Source organism: Sorex araneus, chromosome 6 (assembly GCF_027595985.1).
Source record: "Sorex araneus isolate mSorAra2 chromosome 6, mSorAra2.pri, whole genome shotgun sequence".
NCBI lineage: Eukaryota > Metazoa > Chordata > Mammalia > Eulipotyphla > Soricidae > Sorex > Sorex araneus.
The window spans coordinates 120,046,650-120,063,692 of NC_073307.1; the positions used below are offsets into that span (position 1 = coordinate 120,046,650).

General features: G+C 42.0%; 1 protein-coding gene across 1 annotated transcript in view; it reads left to right on the forward strand.

The window, feature by feature from the left end:
• GTF2H1 (general transcription factor IIH subunit 1) overlaps nucleotides 1-15,137 on the forward strand; it is a 44,548-nt gene extending 29,411 nt beyond the window's left edge. Inside the window, exons 10-15 of the mRNA XM_055141407.1 lie at nucleotides 1,024-1,112; nucleotides 1,466-1,583; nucleotides 8,758-8,848; nucleotides 9,452-9,567; nucleotides 12,303-12,395; nucleotides 13,826-15,137. Of these exons, the coding sequence (XP_054997382.1) occupies nucleotides 1,024-1,112; nucleotides 1,466-1,583; nucleotides 8,758-8,848; nucleotides 9,452-9,567; nucleotides 12,303-12,395; nucleotides 13,826-13,912 (594 nt within the window). The 3' untranslated portion in view covers nucleotides 13,913-15,137. The remainder of the gene's footprint in view (nucleotides 1-1,023; nucleotides 1,113-1,465; nucleotides 1,584-8,757; nucleotides 8,849-9,451; nucleotides 9,568-12,302; nucleotides 12,396-13,825) is intronic.
• The last annotated feature ends 1,906 nt before the right edge of the window (nucleotides 15,138-17,043 follow it).

Sequence of the window (17,043 nt, forward strand, 5' to 3'; positions counted from 1 at the left end):
GTGCCACTCTTAGAGATGCGTTGATAGCGAGGGCCACACCTGGCAGTGTAGGACCAATGGGAGCATGCCGTGCCAGGGCTCAGACAGGGCACGTTGTACATTTGAAGACTATGCTTTGCCACCTGAGCTCTCCCTGTGACCCCAAATTGAATTTTTTAGGATATAGTTAATAACCTAAATGCTTTGGTAGCTGCAACTGAGAATTGACCAAGCGAATTTCATGGCTTTGTACATAATAGGTGAAATATTTGTAATTATTATAGACTATAAAAATTTACAGAAGATCAGCAAAACCAGCAAAAGGGTTCCTTAAAGACCTACATAAATGGAGGAATTGGGGGCTAGAGAGATTATACAATGACTAGGGCACCTTCCTTGCACTCAGCCGACCTGGGTTCAATTCTTAGCACCCCATTTGGTCTCCTGAGCCTAACCAGGAATGATCTCTTAGTGCAGAGCCTGAAGAAAGCCACCACCAGTTGTGGCCCAAAAATAAAAATTAATAAAATGAAGGCATTACATAAGTGGTTAACATGACATTTTAGAATCATCAGAGAGAGAGTGCTCCACTTTGCACTTGTGTGCCAAGCACTGATTATTGATATGGTGTAGAGAAACTCCAGGTTCTTTACCTTATTCCTTATTCCAAAGTGAATTTCAGGTGAATAAAAATAACAGCAGATTAATCCTGAGGAATAAGCAAAAAGGGAACAATAAAACTAGGAAACGTCAAATTTAAGTTTAATTGTTACAATTTACAACACATATAACAAAATTAATTTGGAGGGAAAGTAGTATATGCTTTTACATACCCCAGATTGTCAGAAATTAGAAGTTTAATATTTAGTGTGATTTGACTATAGGAAAACATATACTCTGCTGGTGATTGATAGGAAATAGATTTAACTGAAACCGTTACTTCTAGAAAGTGAGGCTCGTGGTGGGAAGATCTACTTTTTTTTTCTCGTGTTTTGTTATCTTTGTAAAAGGAAAGTACAATAAAAAGTGCTATGTTAATTTTAGGCAAAGTTACAAGAGTCCATTGAATATGAAGACTTGGGGAAAAATAATTCCGTAAAAACAATTGCACTAAACCTCCAGAAGTCAGATAGGTAAGTTGGACAATATTAAATTTAGGCAAAATAATCATGCAGCACAATCATTGCAGAATCCTGTAAGGGTGCATACAAGTGTTATTGCTGCCTTAGAAGTTTGGTATCCCTTTCCTTAGGAATGTACTTTGTGCTGCTCAGAAAAGGATTTAACATGACCAAAGACACACCCCCCAAAAAAAAAAAATTTGCTCTCTGCTATTTTCTCATTCCCCTTATAGGAATTCGATTAGCTTATTGAAATTTCTTTAACTATATTATGCTTTTTTTGAGAGGAGTCTTAAATTGAAAGTCAAGTGTGAGTACCTTTATTCTTTGTAATTAGTGGTTTCTTTCCTCTTCCTAACCTTCAGGTATTACCATGGTCCTACTCCAATCCAGTCTCTACAGTATGCAACAAGTCAAGATATTATTAATTCTTTTCAAAGTATTAGACAAGAAATGGAAGCTTATACACCTAAATTAACTCAGGTAGGTGACTTGCACTATGTGGAGATCAGAATTTCCATAGTTCCTTCTTCACTATATGAATATAACAATTAAACCATACAGCTCCATTTTAATTGAGGATAAAGGTTATATTTCTGGATCTAGCAAGATGGCAAAAGGGACTAGAGTGCATGCTTTGCATGCAGTAGCCTCAGGTTCAATCCTTTTCACCATGCTGTTCCCCAAACACTGCCAGAGGGCCCCCCGCCCCCCAAGCATTGCCAGGAGTATTCCTTAGTGCAGAACCAGGAGTAACCCCTGAGTACCACTGAGTACCTCCTTACCCCGAAGAAAGTTTTTTCTGCCAAATTGAAAAAGGCTTTCTCTTTGCCAAGCCCACTTTCCTTCCTTGAACACATATTTTATTTATTTTTGCGTTTTGGGTCACACCTGGTGATGCACAGTGGTTACTCCTGGCTCTGTACTCAGGGATTACTCCTGAGTAATCAGGAGTGCTTAGGGGGCCATATGGGATGCTGGGAATCAAACCAGGTCGTCTGTGTGCAAGGCCAAAGCCCTACCTGCTATGCAATCGCTCCAGCCTCCAGAACATGTACCTTTCTGTTTTTTCCACTCTGTAGAAGCCCAGGTTCTCTCTTTGAACCCTTTTTGTTGTTGTTTATATATATATATATATATATATCTTGCTCCCGAATAGCGCAGCGGGTAGAGCATTCGCCTTGCACATGGCCGACCTGGGTTTGATTCCTCTGCCCCTCTTGGAGAGCCTGGCAAGCTACCCGTGGCGTATTCGATATTCCAAAAACAGTAACTAGTCTCACTTGGAGATGTTACTGGTGCCTACTCAAGCAAATCGATGAACAACAGGATGACAGTGACACATATATACATATATATAGTGTGTATATACATATATGTATACACACCACACTTGGCAGTGCTTTGGGGGCCCTATGGAATACCAGGAATCCAACCCAGGTTGCTCTGCCCCTCTTTCTCCCCTCAAATCTTTCTAAGTAAATATAATTTTAAAAATTCGGGGCTGGAGAGATTGTATAGCTGCAAGAGTTAAGCATGCTTTGCATGTAGGAGTTCCGGTTTAATCCTGATTATCACCAAAAATGTAAATTATCACCAAAATTATTTACAATTTTAATAATATAAATAAAATTAAAATATTTCATTTTTAATTTTGGCGATAATCATGATTATTGTCAAAAATAAAAGCCTTTATCCAAGATTGAGAAGATAGCAGACGAGATAACCCAACTTTAGTCTCCAGCATCCCTTTGGCCCCTGAGCACCATCAGTTGTGACCTTGTGACCTTTAGATCACTCTCTGACTGATCACATTGGTCAGTAGAAGATTTTGCCAGAGTCAGAGGGCAAATATTTATTAGGAAACACCCACAAGTGTGGTCAGGACCTGATGGAGGGAGAGCTGCATCTGGTGGCAGCAGAGACATGGGTGGGTTTTTTGTTTCGTTTGTGCACTGTGGTTATGATACTTTCAGTGGTAGTTTCATGCATAGTATTCCAGAATTGGTCCTATAACCAGTATCCCAAGGTCCCCTCTCACCCACTCTCTGTTGTGCCACACAGACACACTATCCTTGGGGCCAGCGCTCATGTGCTGTTGCCTTTGACCATTTCTCTCCTGTTTTTGAAGATGAAATAATCTACTTTTGTGATCATTATAAGCGTCATTACCACTGTCTCCCATCGTTTATAGATTTGCCCGAGTGGGTGCCAGTAACTTCTTCATTTGTTCCTCTGACATGCTAGTGTAGCCCAGTGGCGTATGCTTGCTCAGGAACACGAAGAGCACCTTGTTGTTGCCAGTTTTGGCATTTAAATACGTCACGGGTAGCTTGCCAGGCTCTGCCATACAGGGAAAAAAAATAAAAATAAAGAGGTCTTTTTGTAGCTGTGCGCTCCAGGAAAAATTGCATTGCTCTCTTCAGGAGCTTTGTTTTATAGTCTCTGGAGGCCCAGTCCCAATCCAAGTAGGCTTGGGAATCTCAGCCATGGGTCCCGCATACCTGGGTTCATCGGTCGGTTCCTTCATGGGTGAGGCTCATCTGAGCGTATGGAGAGTGGCCTTGAGCATGGCTGTGGCTGGAACAGGGAGGGGAACTCAACCCACCCCCCTCCGATATATTTATGACACGGGTCACATCAGGCAGTGCTCAGAACCTACTCATGGCTCTATCCTCTGGGATGACTCCTGGAGGTGGTTAGGGGAACCCTGCATGGTACTGGGAGGCTTTGGGTTGTGTCCCAGGGATAAAACCTGGGCCTTTTAGGCAGACATCTTACAGCGTACTATCTCTTGGGTCCTTTTTTGGTTTTAGTTTCTAGGCCTCACTCAGTGATGCTCAGGGCTTAAAGTAAAGTTATAAAAACAAGTCAAAGGTCAAGCCATTATAAGCATAACAACCTTTAATACCAGCCACTATTCTTTTTTTTTTTTTTTGATGTTTGTTTTATTGATGGATTGGTTGGTTTACTTATTCATGGAGGGATGGAGGGATGGGGGATCCTAGCCAGTATTCTTGACTATCTCCATGATTATATAAATTATATTCACACCTTGTACTTTATCACCTTGTTGTTCAAAATAACTATTTCTTCTATTTAAATGAAATGCCTCCAGGTATAAATTATGTTGTATTCATCTTTGTGCTCTCACATATTTTGCAAGGCAGATGCTCGTATTTATTGTTTGAACAAATGACTGAATTAAGTGCTTTAATTTTATGTACTTTTTTCTTAAGTCTAGATCTGTAATGAAAAAATGACAAAATAGAATAATCTCTTTGGCTTTTCCAAGCTAAATAACTGAAATTAATCTAACTTTTTCTCATAGAACTTACTTCATTTCTTAATCATCCTTACCATTTGAATTCTCTTTAACCTTCAATTATCCTTTCAGAATCTGTCACCAGTCAGACATTCTATTTCAATAAACATCCCATTAACTTAAAATATGTGTGCTGGATTACCTCGTGGCCAATGTACATTACTGATTAGGGTTTCTCAGACTGTACAACCTGACTTTTCTGTACCATTGTAAGCACTTGATGTTAACTGTTTTATTTACTTTTTCCCTCATGTATTACATAAACACAGGTTTACAACGTGCTTATAGTGATTTGTTAACAGGTATTCCGTATTTTAACACCAATTCTACCACCATTGTACCTTCTCTCCACCATTGTCTCCAATTTTCCCAACCACCCCATAAACCTCCCCTAATATAGCAGGCCCTCAATAATGTATTTTATATTGATACCCGTAATTTGCCAACAGAATGAACATAAAATGTTTCCTTAGAAGAAGTTAGTAAAGAATGTTGTGTCTCATCATGGAGCCATTAAGTCCTTGTATAAGAGATTACTAAAATGTTATTACCGGTTAAGCCTTCTGTGTTTATATTTTGTTAATTGAAATCGGTTGCCTTCTACATTATATCCCATTCAATTTGTTGTGCTACTCCTTGTTTATCAGTCTTATGGAGTTAGTGGCTGCGTGCTCCAGGAAGTCCAAAATTTTTCATGGGGTGATAACAACCAGAGTTAAATTTTTAACTGAATGGAGGCTTTGGGTTGTGTCCGTGACTGCTGGGGTTCTGAAAGTACAGGAGATGGGGTGGGGCGGGGGAAGGTAAATCATCCTGACCCTGTGAAAGCCTGGAGATTTCAGTCACAAAGCCCACATACCTGAGTTTTTCAGCAGGTTAATTTCTGGATGAGGCTCATCCTGAGCAGTGGAGTCCAGCCAGAGCTTGGGAGCAGTTGGCTGCCAAGGTTCTGTTTGTGCAGGTACTGTGCTCACCCATCTCCCTCCAGGGTGCCCCAGACGACTCAGCCTTGTGCAGGGTCTGAAAGAATCTCTAACTTGTTGATCTCTTTAGAGTCTCTGGGTCATAACCTGTAAAAGAGCTTACATGGCATGGTGCCAAACCTTTGCTTATTTTTTCTTTTTTTTTTTTTAATTTTTGAGTCATACCCAACAATGCTCAGGGGTTACTCCTGACTTTACACTCAAGAATTATTCCTGTCAGTGCATGAGTGGAACATATGGGATGCTGGTTATCAAGCCCAGGTCAGCTGCGTGCAAGGCAAACACCTTACCTACTGTGCTATCACTCCAGCCTCTCCTTTGCTTATTTCTTATTCCTGTGCTATGTTTCTTCATATACTGCACATAATGACATCATTCTGGTTTTGTCCCTTTTCTTCTGACTGAATTTACTCAATTTGAAGGTATTATGCTGAAACTGAGGAAAGTTCCAGTTTGATCCACATGGCAGCAAATTGTAAAATTCATCTTTTCTCATAGCTGAGTAATAGTTCATTGTGTGTATACACCATAATTTTGGTGGTTTTGGTTTCTTGCCGTTTCTAGCAGTACAGGTTACTCTAGGCTCTGTGCTAAGGAATCACTCCTAGTGGTGCTCAGGACCATATGGATTGCCAGGGATCAAACCTGATGTCACTATGTGTGAGGCATTCTACTATCTCTTTGGCCCTCATAACTTTTTATCTGCTCATGTTTTTGACGTGTGGGATGCTTTCACATCTTAACTATTGTGAATAGTGCACAAATTTTTGTATCGTTCTGGTAGATCCTGGGCTAGCTGTAGGTAAGTGCAAAAAGTTTTGGTTTTGTTTGTTTGTTTTGCTTTTTGGGTCACACCTGGCAGTACACAGGGGTTATTCCTGGCTCTACACTCAGGAATTACTCCTGGCGGTGCTCGGGACCATATGGGATGCTGGGAATCGAACCTGGGTTGGCCGCGTGCAAGGCAAATGCCCTACCCGCTGTGCTATCACTTCAGCCCCAATTCTTAGTTTTTTGGCAAGTATCTGTATTGTTTTCTGTAGGCATTGATCCAGTCAACATTCTCACTAATAGGCAAGGACTGCCTTCTCCCCACATCTGTAACAGCACCATTCTTTTTTTGATTATGTGTGCCAGTGTGAGTCTGTTTAAGATGACATTGCATTGTTCTGATTTGTTAGTTCCCAGTGACAGGTGATGATGTATACCTTTTTATACACCTGTTAGCCACGTGTATGCCCTCCTTAAAGGGGTGTGTTTAACTCTTCTCTTCATTTCTTTTTCTTTTTTTGGCTTTTGAGGATCACACCTGGCGATGTTCAGGAATTACTTCTGGCATTGCTCAGGGGACCATATGGGATGTTGGGGATTGAACCTGGGTGGGTCACATGCAGGGCAAATGCCCTGCCTGTTGTACTGTCACTTCAGCCCTTCTCATTTCTTGAGGGTTTATTAAGCACTACAAGCAAACCTTCAGGTATATGGATCAGGTAGTGTTTGACAACAGAGCTATTTAACAGAAGTGATTTGCTCCTCCCTATGCAGTAAATGGCATTTGTTAGATATTCATGGGATAAGTAAATTATGTCCCTAAATATTGATATTTATCAGCATAAAGGGGTGTTTTCCTCCTTTTGGGTAAATTCATTCACTTCCTTGAAAAATGGAAAATGATACAAGCTGTTAGAGTGCTTTTTTTATTTTAAAGCTGCCATTGGGAATACATGTTAACATGGTTTGCTGACCTTTTTATTCTTAACCTCAAGTTTTTCTACAGTGGTTCACCGGTTAAGCTGCTACTAAGAAAAGGCTTCATTGGGAACTGGGTGATGACTCAGAGGGCTAGGACACACGCATTGCCTGCAGGAGAGCTAGGGAGCAGTCCACAGTACCACTGGTTGTGGCCCAAAACAAAGTAAGAAAGGGCTTCATGGAACCAGGAACATATGTAGCTCAGTGGTAGAGCACAAACTTTTGTATGTATAAGGCCCTGAGATCAGTATCTGGCTCAAAAAAAGAAAATAAAAATGAGAGATAAATCAGGTGAGTTTTGAGGTTCCTATGCACTTGCTTGATGATTCTGGATGATTGGTACATTGTAGGATGACATTACTTTGTCCTCTCCCCCCTTACCACGAGGAACTTGTCCCGGTTTTTCCCAGAGCTTAGGCTTACTCCAGTCTCACCCATCAAGGTATTCCCGAATCTCTCCCATCCCTTTGTTTAGCTGTAATCACTTCTCTGCTCTCTTCCCTAAAAAGAGTTAATCAGCTTCTCCCCCTAATCTGACTCTGCTAATTTGTAAGGTCAGACCTTCCTAGGATACTGAATTTATATTATAAGTTAATACTGCCATTCTCCTTTCCTTATGCCTTTTGAATAATTTACTTTAAAGCAATGTCCTTTTTGTATAGACACAAGAAGACAGTATTATGCTTTTGTAACTTGGGACTTAATTGGCTTTGAATATTATTCATTCCCGGGCATCTGCTTTCTCCACTTAAGCCTCAGTTGCCCTCAGTTCCTAGCACCCCAAAAGCAGGGTCCCGACGAGTGACGGGACAGATCCAGGGCAAGCGGTGAGTTATGTGCTACCCTGGCATCGAGATGGGCCTGGCCAAAGTGCCTAATTCTTAACTATAAGAGCTTGGTCATAGACAAATGTTGTCATGATCCAAAAGTAATGATGAGACTAGGATCCTACTAGGGATAGGAAAGACTGATCTGGCCTGACCACTGTAGTCTGAGATCGAGATGGCCCCCGGAGAGCAATTCTGTAAGCTTTAATGCATTTCTTATTGTGTCCATACAAAATGATTAATATTATGAATGCTTATATGTTTGCTGGATGAGGAGAGGAGAAACACACTCATGGGACTCCGCCCTTGGGTGGATCCTCCTGCTGAAAGAGAATCAGTCCTAGGAGAAGCATCCCCTGAGGGAAAACAACTTTACTCCTATTGATTGTGACCACACCTATGTGTACACCCCAAACCCCTCATTCTGGGGGGATTTAACTAGGCTGTAAGAGTGGGTTGGGGCAAGATCCAGAGAGAGATCCAGAACTGGGAGAGAAGCAGAGAGAGAGAGAATGAAATAAACTGATCAAGCAACCAGTTTGGTCTTCTTCCTTCCGTCGCCTGCCCTTGACCAACAGCCACACACAGCGGTTCTAGAGCACCGAACGTGGGCGGTGAGACAGAGCCGCCCGGAGAGCCCGAGAGTGCACACACCCCTCAGCGAGCTTTAGTTTTTTACAGTACATAATACTATTTTTGTAGATACTTACTTCTGCTTGCTGTAAATTATGTGTTTAGACAGGAGTAAAGACTGTTTTAATTTCTTTCAGGTTCTCTCAAGTAGTGCTGCCAGCAGTACCATCGCAGCCCTATCACCTGGAGGAGCACTTATGCAGGGAGGGACACAGCAAGCCATAAACCGTATGTGCTAGGCTGGTGCCCTCTGCCATCCCTTTCTTAAACCAGCTGGAAAGAACAAGTGGGGAGGGGCTGGAGCATAGTGCAGCTTGTAGGGTGCTTGCTTTGCATGTGGCCAACCTAATTTTGATCCCAGCATTTCATAGTTCCACAAGCAAGCCAAGAGTAAGTAAGCCCCGTGTACAGCTGGGTGTTATCCAAAAGCTTTACACAAATTAAAAAATGAGTGGGGAGATTTTTATTGGTCTTTTTGGGGCACATTCTGGGGCATTTGCATCCAGACCTTGAAACATTTCTAGACATAAGAACTTAGGTTTTAGTCTTACCTCATGCTGATCTATACTCCTGTGTCACATTGAATGCTTTCTTATTTTCTCCACTGCCTCTTAGAATAAAAGGAAACCTGAAAGTCTCTCCAAAATCCCTAGAGAATTTAAATTGACATTTCTTAGCAACAAAATAGTAATTCATCCCAGAATTGCACACTCTTGGCATTGGTAGGAGAACATGTCCAGATTTCTTTTCTGAATGGTCATTCTTTCAGACTCTTGGGTAGGGGTGGAGGAGAGAAAATAGCTTTTGTCTTACGGCTCTCTTCTTTTGCAGAGATGGTGCCAAATGATATTCAGTCTGAATTGAAACACCTGTATGTAGCTGTTGGCGAACTTCTCCGGCACTTCTGGTCCTGCTTTCCTGTTAATACACCATTCCTAGAAGAAAAGGTCAGAACTTCTTGGGCACAACTAGCTGCCATTGTAGTGTGACTTAGTGAGGTGTTACTTAGAAGTTGGGTGAATACAGGTTTCATAGAATCCTTATGGTGTAGGCATTGCTATTCACAGATGAAGAAAATATCTAAGCCACTGGAAGTGATTGAGCAGGAATCTTAAATCATACCACATAAGTAAAATTATGTGGTACGTTTTTAGGAGTAATTTAAAATGAAAAGTCAGCTAATGTAAAATTGGCTGTTTAACTTAAAAATTATTTGTAGGACCTGGGATCTTGGGCCCATACACAGTTGCACTCCAACATCCATCCTTCCTAATGTGCATTTCCCAGTGCCAATGTCCCCAGTTTCCATCCTTCCGTCCTAGTATGGCAGGCATTTTTCTTCATTGTTTCTCTTCTTGTTCTTTCTCTTTCTTTTTGGGGCCCTATGGTTTGCAGTACAGGTACTTATGTACTGATGCACAGGTTTTTAGGTATATCCCTTTACCTACTTTCAGCACTCAATTCTTTCCAGATTGATCATTTCTAAGAAAATGTTATACACATTGATCTTTAAAAATGACAAGACTGAGGGCTAAAGCTCTAGTACACCAGGTAGGGTGCTTGCCTTGCACGTGGCCAAGAATTTTTTTAAATTTAAATTTATTGGTAACCCCAGCACCTTTGGGAGTAGGCCCGCTCCCTCTTTACTAAATAAAATTACAGTATTTTCTGTCCATACTGAATTGGACGGAATGAAAGTAATGGAGGAGTGAAAGTAATGATAAACTTTAGTCTAATTGCTGGGTCCTTTCTTCAATCAACTATTATTGCTACCTTTAAAAAATTGTTTTTATGGCCGGTAGGGGACTTGTCTGGACCTAGATTTGATTACTCGCACCCCTTTTGGTCCCCTGAATCTGCCTGTAGTAATCCCTGAGCACAGAGTTAGGAGTAACCCCTGAGCATTATCAGGTGTTAGCCCCCAAAATACAAAATAATGTGCATCGTAATATAATGTTTTCAGGGGTCCAGGATATGGCTCAGTGACTTAGCACTCACCCAGTCGGCACAGTGTCAGTGGTTCAGGCCTTGCTCTCTTCACAGGACTGCAGTGGTTCTGGTAGCCCTGCTGTTAGGTCACAAGTTTAATACCTGGTGCTACATATGAAATGATATGGACCTCTCCTGTTGTCTGGCGTCCCAACCGGAGAAAAAATTTTTTTCTTTTTGGGTCACACCTGGCGATGCACAGGGGTTACTCCTGGCTCTGCACTCAGGAATCACTCCTGGCAGTGCTCGGGGGACCATATGGGATGCTGGGAATCAAACCCGGGTCGGCCGCGTGCAAGGCAAATGCCCTACCCGCTGTGCTATTGCTCCAGCCCCCAGAATTTTAAAAAATAATCCAGGAACAAGGCTCTAAGAGCTACCGAATTGTTCTGCTACTATTGTGATGTCTGTGAGATAGCCTCTCCGAGCAGTGCTCAGGAGGACTGAGGAACACTCTTGGAGATCCTTGGACCAAAGCTGTTTGGGCCCAGCAGTACTGAGCCCGCCCAGTGTTGTTTACAATCATGTGGTACCAGGGATCAGGCCTACTGCTGTCCATGGAAGATAGTATGGCAGTGTCCTAAGTAGCACCAGAAGGACATTGATTAAGGGAGTATGTGGCATGATAATACATTAGATATACATTATATCCATTTTGTTCTTTTTAAATTATGTCACTTCTTTTCAAAAGGGTCCACACCCAGCACTGTGGCCTTTGCTTAATGGGTTCCATTAGGCCACTAGAGCTATCCCCAGCAGAGTTAGGGGCTCATGGAGTGCCAGGAATTGACTTCAGGGCCTCACATATGCCAGGGATGTTCTCTACCACTTGAGCTTTCTCCCTGCCCCATACACATCCATTTTATTTATTTGGTTTTGTTTTGTGTTTTTTGTTGCTCAAAGCTACTCCTAGCTTTGTGCTCAGTGGTTCTTAGTAGACAGTGCAGGGGATCGAACCTAGGCTTCCAGGACCTCATGTACAAAGCATATGCTCAGCCCTTTGAGTTGACTCTATAACCCTGTCCATCTTTCCATGTGGGGATAGTGGTTTGAGCCACACCAACAGTGTTTAGGGACACCAGGACTCAAACACAGGTCCCCCACATACAAGGCAAGTGCCCTGCTCACTGTACTGTTAACCCCTCCCTACATTTATTTTTGAATGATGGCTTAGGTGGGTACTGACTGGAAGATACTCACATAGCGTCAGGAGAAGAATAGTAGCCTATCTTTTTCCTGCTTATGTGCATTCATACACATACACATAATACAAGAATTATTAGGGGGCTGGAGCAATAGCACAGCAGGTAGGGCGTTTGCCTTGCACGTGGCCGACCCGGGTTCGATTCCCAGCATCCCATATGATCCCCTGAGCACCACTAGGAGTAATTCCTGAATGCATGAGCCAGGAATAACCCCTGTGCATCGCCAGGTGTGACCCAAAAAGCAAAAAAAAAGAATTATTAGCCAGATTTTTTTTCTGAGTGCGAAATATAATAGGCATATTAGTTTTCTTTCACATTTAGGGTTTTTTGTTGGTTTTTTTTTTTCAAAGTCGCATATTATAGGGATACCTATAGGGACCAGGAATGTGAGTTAGTGGTAGAGCATCTGCCTAGGATATGTGAGGCCCTGGTTTGATCCCCAGTGCTACCAAAATAAAAAATTCATTGTTTTCTTTTTTCTTTTGTAGGTAGTGAAAATGAAAAGTAATTTGGAACGATTTCAAGTTACAAAGCTTTGCCCATTCCAAGAGAAAATTCGGAGACAGTATTTAAGCACAAATGTAAGGCAGCAATTTGATTTTTACCCAATTTTCTTTTTTTTATATATATATATATATATATAAGACAATGAAATTGTTTTTGTGTAAATGAGAAGGTAACTTTATTCTGTTGAATTAGTGTTTACTAATTGAAGTCATAGCATACATTTAGAAGGAATATAAAGTATGTGTACTTTTTAAAACTATAAAATGAGGGGCCTGAGCAATAGTATATTAGGTATCATACTTGATTTGCGTGTAGCCAACCCAGGTTGAATCTCCACATATAATCCCTGAGCCCACCAGAAATGATCCCTGAGTACAGACCCAGGAGTCAGACCTAAGCATCACTGGGTGTGGCCCCAAAATCAAAATATAAATTAAAATAAAATAATAAATTTAGTATCTGCATCAACCAGTCCCCATAGTTATTCTCTAAGGGTTCCTATTCTCTAAGAGTCAAACCCTCCTTCACATTTTTCCCAAGGTCACGACTTAATAAGCAGTTGTAATTGTCATTTCCTTGCTTTTCATTATATATGTATGTCCATAAGATGTAATTAGTTTCAAAAGCTGAAAAGGAAGCACAAATCAAGCAGTGCAAAGACTGGCAGAATTACTGTTCTGCTTGAACAGTTCCTAAGTTGGTGTCTGCCTTCGGCTTCCCTTCCTGGGTCTAGGGAAGGAGAGGTAGTTTCACATCATGTCTAGGATTCTTAACATAATTTTCAGTGCCAGACTAGAGTAGGCAAACAAGAAAACTTTATATGTAAATCTTGAAGATGAAAGATGACTGGGAAAGGAATGGTTTAACAAGTCTGAAAGATAACTGGGGAAGAATAGAATATGCAAATATGATTCCATATTTATTTATATTTCGTTTGGGAGTCACACCTGGCAGCGCTCAGGGCTTACTACTACTTCTGCATTCAGGAATCACTCCTGGGGCTTGGAGGACCATATGGGATGCCTGGGATGGAACCCTGTCCAACTGCACGCAGAGCAAGTGCCTTACTCCTGTACTGTTGCTCTGGCCCCACTGCAAGAACTTAAAAAAATTTACTCCTGTGGGAGTTTCAGGAATGAAGCATTGTTCAGATATTCTGTAACCTAAGGTTGAGACCACCACTTTGGTCTTAACTAACTGAAATGTTTAAATCTAGAAAAATCACCGGTTTAGTTCATCTCCTCTTCTTTCATCTCCCATATTTGGCAAAAGAAACTGAGGTCTAGATTCCATTTAGGCCTTTTGTGACAGAGCAGGTATCAGCCCACAGAGAGCAGATGAATTTTCAGCTTTGACTGTGTCTGAAAGCACTGTCACAGCAGGCTGGCACATGCCTCCTTTACTGGGGAAATTCAGATGAGCTGGAAGCTGAACTAAGTAGGGGCCAGGGAAGCATTAACTTCCCAGCCTTTGCCCAGTTTCCTGAGTGTGTCCTGTCTTTCAGTTGGTAAGTCACATAGAGGAGATGCTGCAGACAGCCTACAACAAGCTCCACACGTGGCAGTCACGGCGTCTGATGAAGAAAACGTGAAAGGTCCCATGGTTCTCACAGGTCTGTGAGATGAGAGAACTGTGCCCCACAGTGACTCTGGAAACCTGGCCTGACACAATGCAGGTGATCACTCAGAAGTGACAGACATCTGCACCACACGGACTCGCAGAGCCAATGCTATTGTACTTGCACATTGTGAACGGAAAAAAAGAGCTGTGATTAAACGCAAAGCTGGGGAGGTGAATTAAGGCAGAACCAAAATGAGCTAAGTTGCAAATATATATATATATTTTTAAAAAGACACTGTTTACTGCAGTTACTCAGGAACTGCTTTCGATTCACATTAAGCTGCTTTCAGAAAATTGAAAAAAAAAAAACACTTTTTTTAAAGGGTGCGTTGATAAAATCTTGGGGTCTGGGGGTTTGGTGTGTATGTTTGTGTGAGCGTGCATGTGTGTATGTGCGTGTGCGCGAGTGTGTGAGTGTGAGTGTGTGTGTGTGTGTGTGTGTGTGTGTGTGTGTGTGTGTGTGTGTGTGTGTGTGTGTGTGTGTGTGTTTTCCCTAAGTTTATAGCACAGGGTACACCTTAAGTATTTCTCCTTCATCCTCCAATTTTGGCTCAAGTTTTACTGACTCTTAGTTGTACCTCCGTCAGCAAGTTTAAACAAGTACTTTAAAGCAGAGGAGACTGTGGCTCGGCCCTCGGGAAACAGAGTCATGAGACATCGTTGGTCCTGTGTTTCCTACGGAAATAAAAAACAATACATTTTGCACTGAATGCTTGTGGCTTGGAGTCCCAAAATGCTAAAGAGGGAGCGTATATTTGCAGAGAGTCACGTGGAGTTTTTTATGCAGTTTGTCAGGAGACAGTGGCACTGCATGCTTTTCCTTGAGTGCAAATGTACATTGCTAAGGTTTTTTTAAAGATGGCATGTGCTTTGAAAAGAAGATATTGCATTTTTAAGAGTTAAAAATAATCTTATGAATGAAAATTATTAAAAAATGTCTTATTTTCACCTCTTTAGGAAAAAAATAAAAGATGTTTCTCATATCTCCTTTTCTCCAGTTACTGTCCTTCGCGAATTGATAATCATTGACTAGTGACTGAAAAGCCTAACTGCAGAAGAAAAAAATGTCTTGTTTCTGGAATCCGTGCCATATTTTGTTCCTAATTGGGTTAATTTGCTGTTTATCTGAGACTTTAGATGTCTTGTATTAAAAATTATTTTTAAAAAGTAAAGTTTTTTTATAGACACTCTTTTAACCAACATATCTTTGTGTGGTATTTACTTGGGTGGGTGGCTTGAGGGCCACTCATTCTTTTTAAGAATCATTAAAAACTGGATTTCTTTTATATAATGGTTATAACAGGTCAAAACCTATTCCCACAGGGCCAGAGAGAGAGTACAGTGGGTAGCACACTTACCCTTTATGCAGACAACCTGAGTTCAACCCTCAGCATCCCATGTGATCCCCTGAGCTCACCAGGAGCTATCCCTGAATGCAAAGCCGGGAATAAGCCCTGAGTATCACTGGCTGTGACTCCCAAAAAAGAGCAAACCCAAAAAAAACTATCCCAAGAGGCCCTGAAGTAGTCCAGTGAGTTAGCTCCTGGACTATATTGCACATGGTTTGATTCCCAGCACTGCCTGTCGTCCACCAAGCAGCACAAGAACTGGTCCCTAAGCCCAGAGCCGGAAGTAAAGCCTGAGCATCCCTAGGAAATGAGCCAACCCCGCCTCCCCTGCCCTTAAAAAAATATGTTTCTGAGTTTGAAGCAGTATGAGGAAAGAAACAACCCCTTTCTACTTCGCATTTCTCCTTTAGATCAGTATAATAATGTCTGTACTTTATCTGCCTGATGGTTTTGTTCTTGGCAAGTGATCTTTTGGCCCTGCAGGGCTAGGGGCCTCCAGGGCCATCCATACTCAGTGCTGGGGGTGGGGCACAGGAGGGGACCGTGCAGCACCAGGGAAGGCGCTCCAGGCCTTGCACATGCATGGCAGGTGCTCCGACCTTCGAGCCATCTCCCTGGCCTCTGAGCTTTACAGAATGTTGATCGAGTGCATTACCACCACAAGTACTCTAAGCAGTAGAGCAGATAGAAGATACATATGTTGGGAAACAAAATCTGTTGAGTTCTCTGTTAGAGATTCAATGACAAATACATTGGAAAAGAAACTAAGAGAAGGGAATTGAGTCAGTTTCATTAAAGATATGACTTTATTTTTGGGTTTTTGGTTTTTTTTTTTTTAGGACCACACTGAACTGTACTTGGGGCTCACTCCCGCATCTGTTGTCAGTGATCACTTCTGGTAGTGCTCAGGGAACCATTTGTGGTGCCAGAGACTAAACATAGGCCAGTCATGCGCAGGTCAGACGCTCTACTCAGTGTACTGTCTCTTAGGCCCAAAAGGTGACATTTTAGCTATCCCTTGTAGCTTGAATTGGAAAAAGCATACTAACGATTTGAAAGTATTGAAAAACCTCTACTAACAGGAGCAATGTGTTCATCAGTCACGGTTTGAGTGAGCAGATGCTGAGATCAAGTTAATGGGTTTGTGTCACTAGGTATGGAATTACAAGCTATCTCTGGCACCAGTTTTCTGTTTTTAACTAAATGGTCTGGCAGGTAGGGAGGCCAAAATCTATAAGACTTGTAACACTGCAAAGGATCCAAATGAAAATGAAGTCCTGAGAAGGGACCACCAAGTAAAATGTGGTTGGAGGTCATGTGGGGGAAGGGTGATGCGGGCCGGGCCGAATACAGACTAGAGACTGAACACAATGGCCACTCAACACCTTTATTGCAAACCACAACACCTAATCAGAGAGAGAGAACAAAAGGGAATTCCCTGCCATAGTGGCAGGGTGGGGTGGGGGGAGACGGGACTGGGGAGGGGGGGAGGGATGTTGGGTTTACTGGTGGTGGAGAATGGGCACTGGTGAAGGGATGGGTTATCGAACTTTGTATGGGGGAAACATGAGCACAAAGATGTATGGATCTGTAACTGTACCCTCACGATGACTCTAATTAAAAATAAACTAATAAATCAAAAAAAAAAATGAAGTCCTGAGGCTGGCAAGGCAGTTCAGGAGTTAAGGCGCTCACCTTACATTTGACTGCGGCAGATGCAATACTGTGTTGAATCCCCAGCACCGTGTATAGT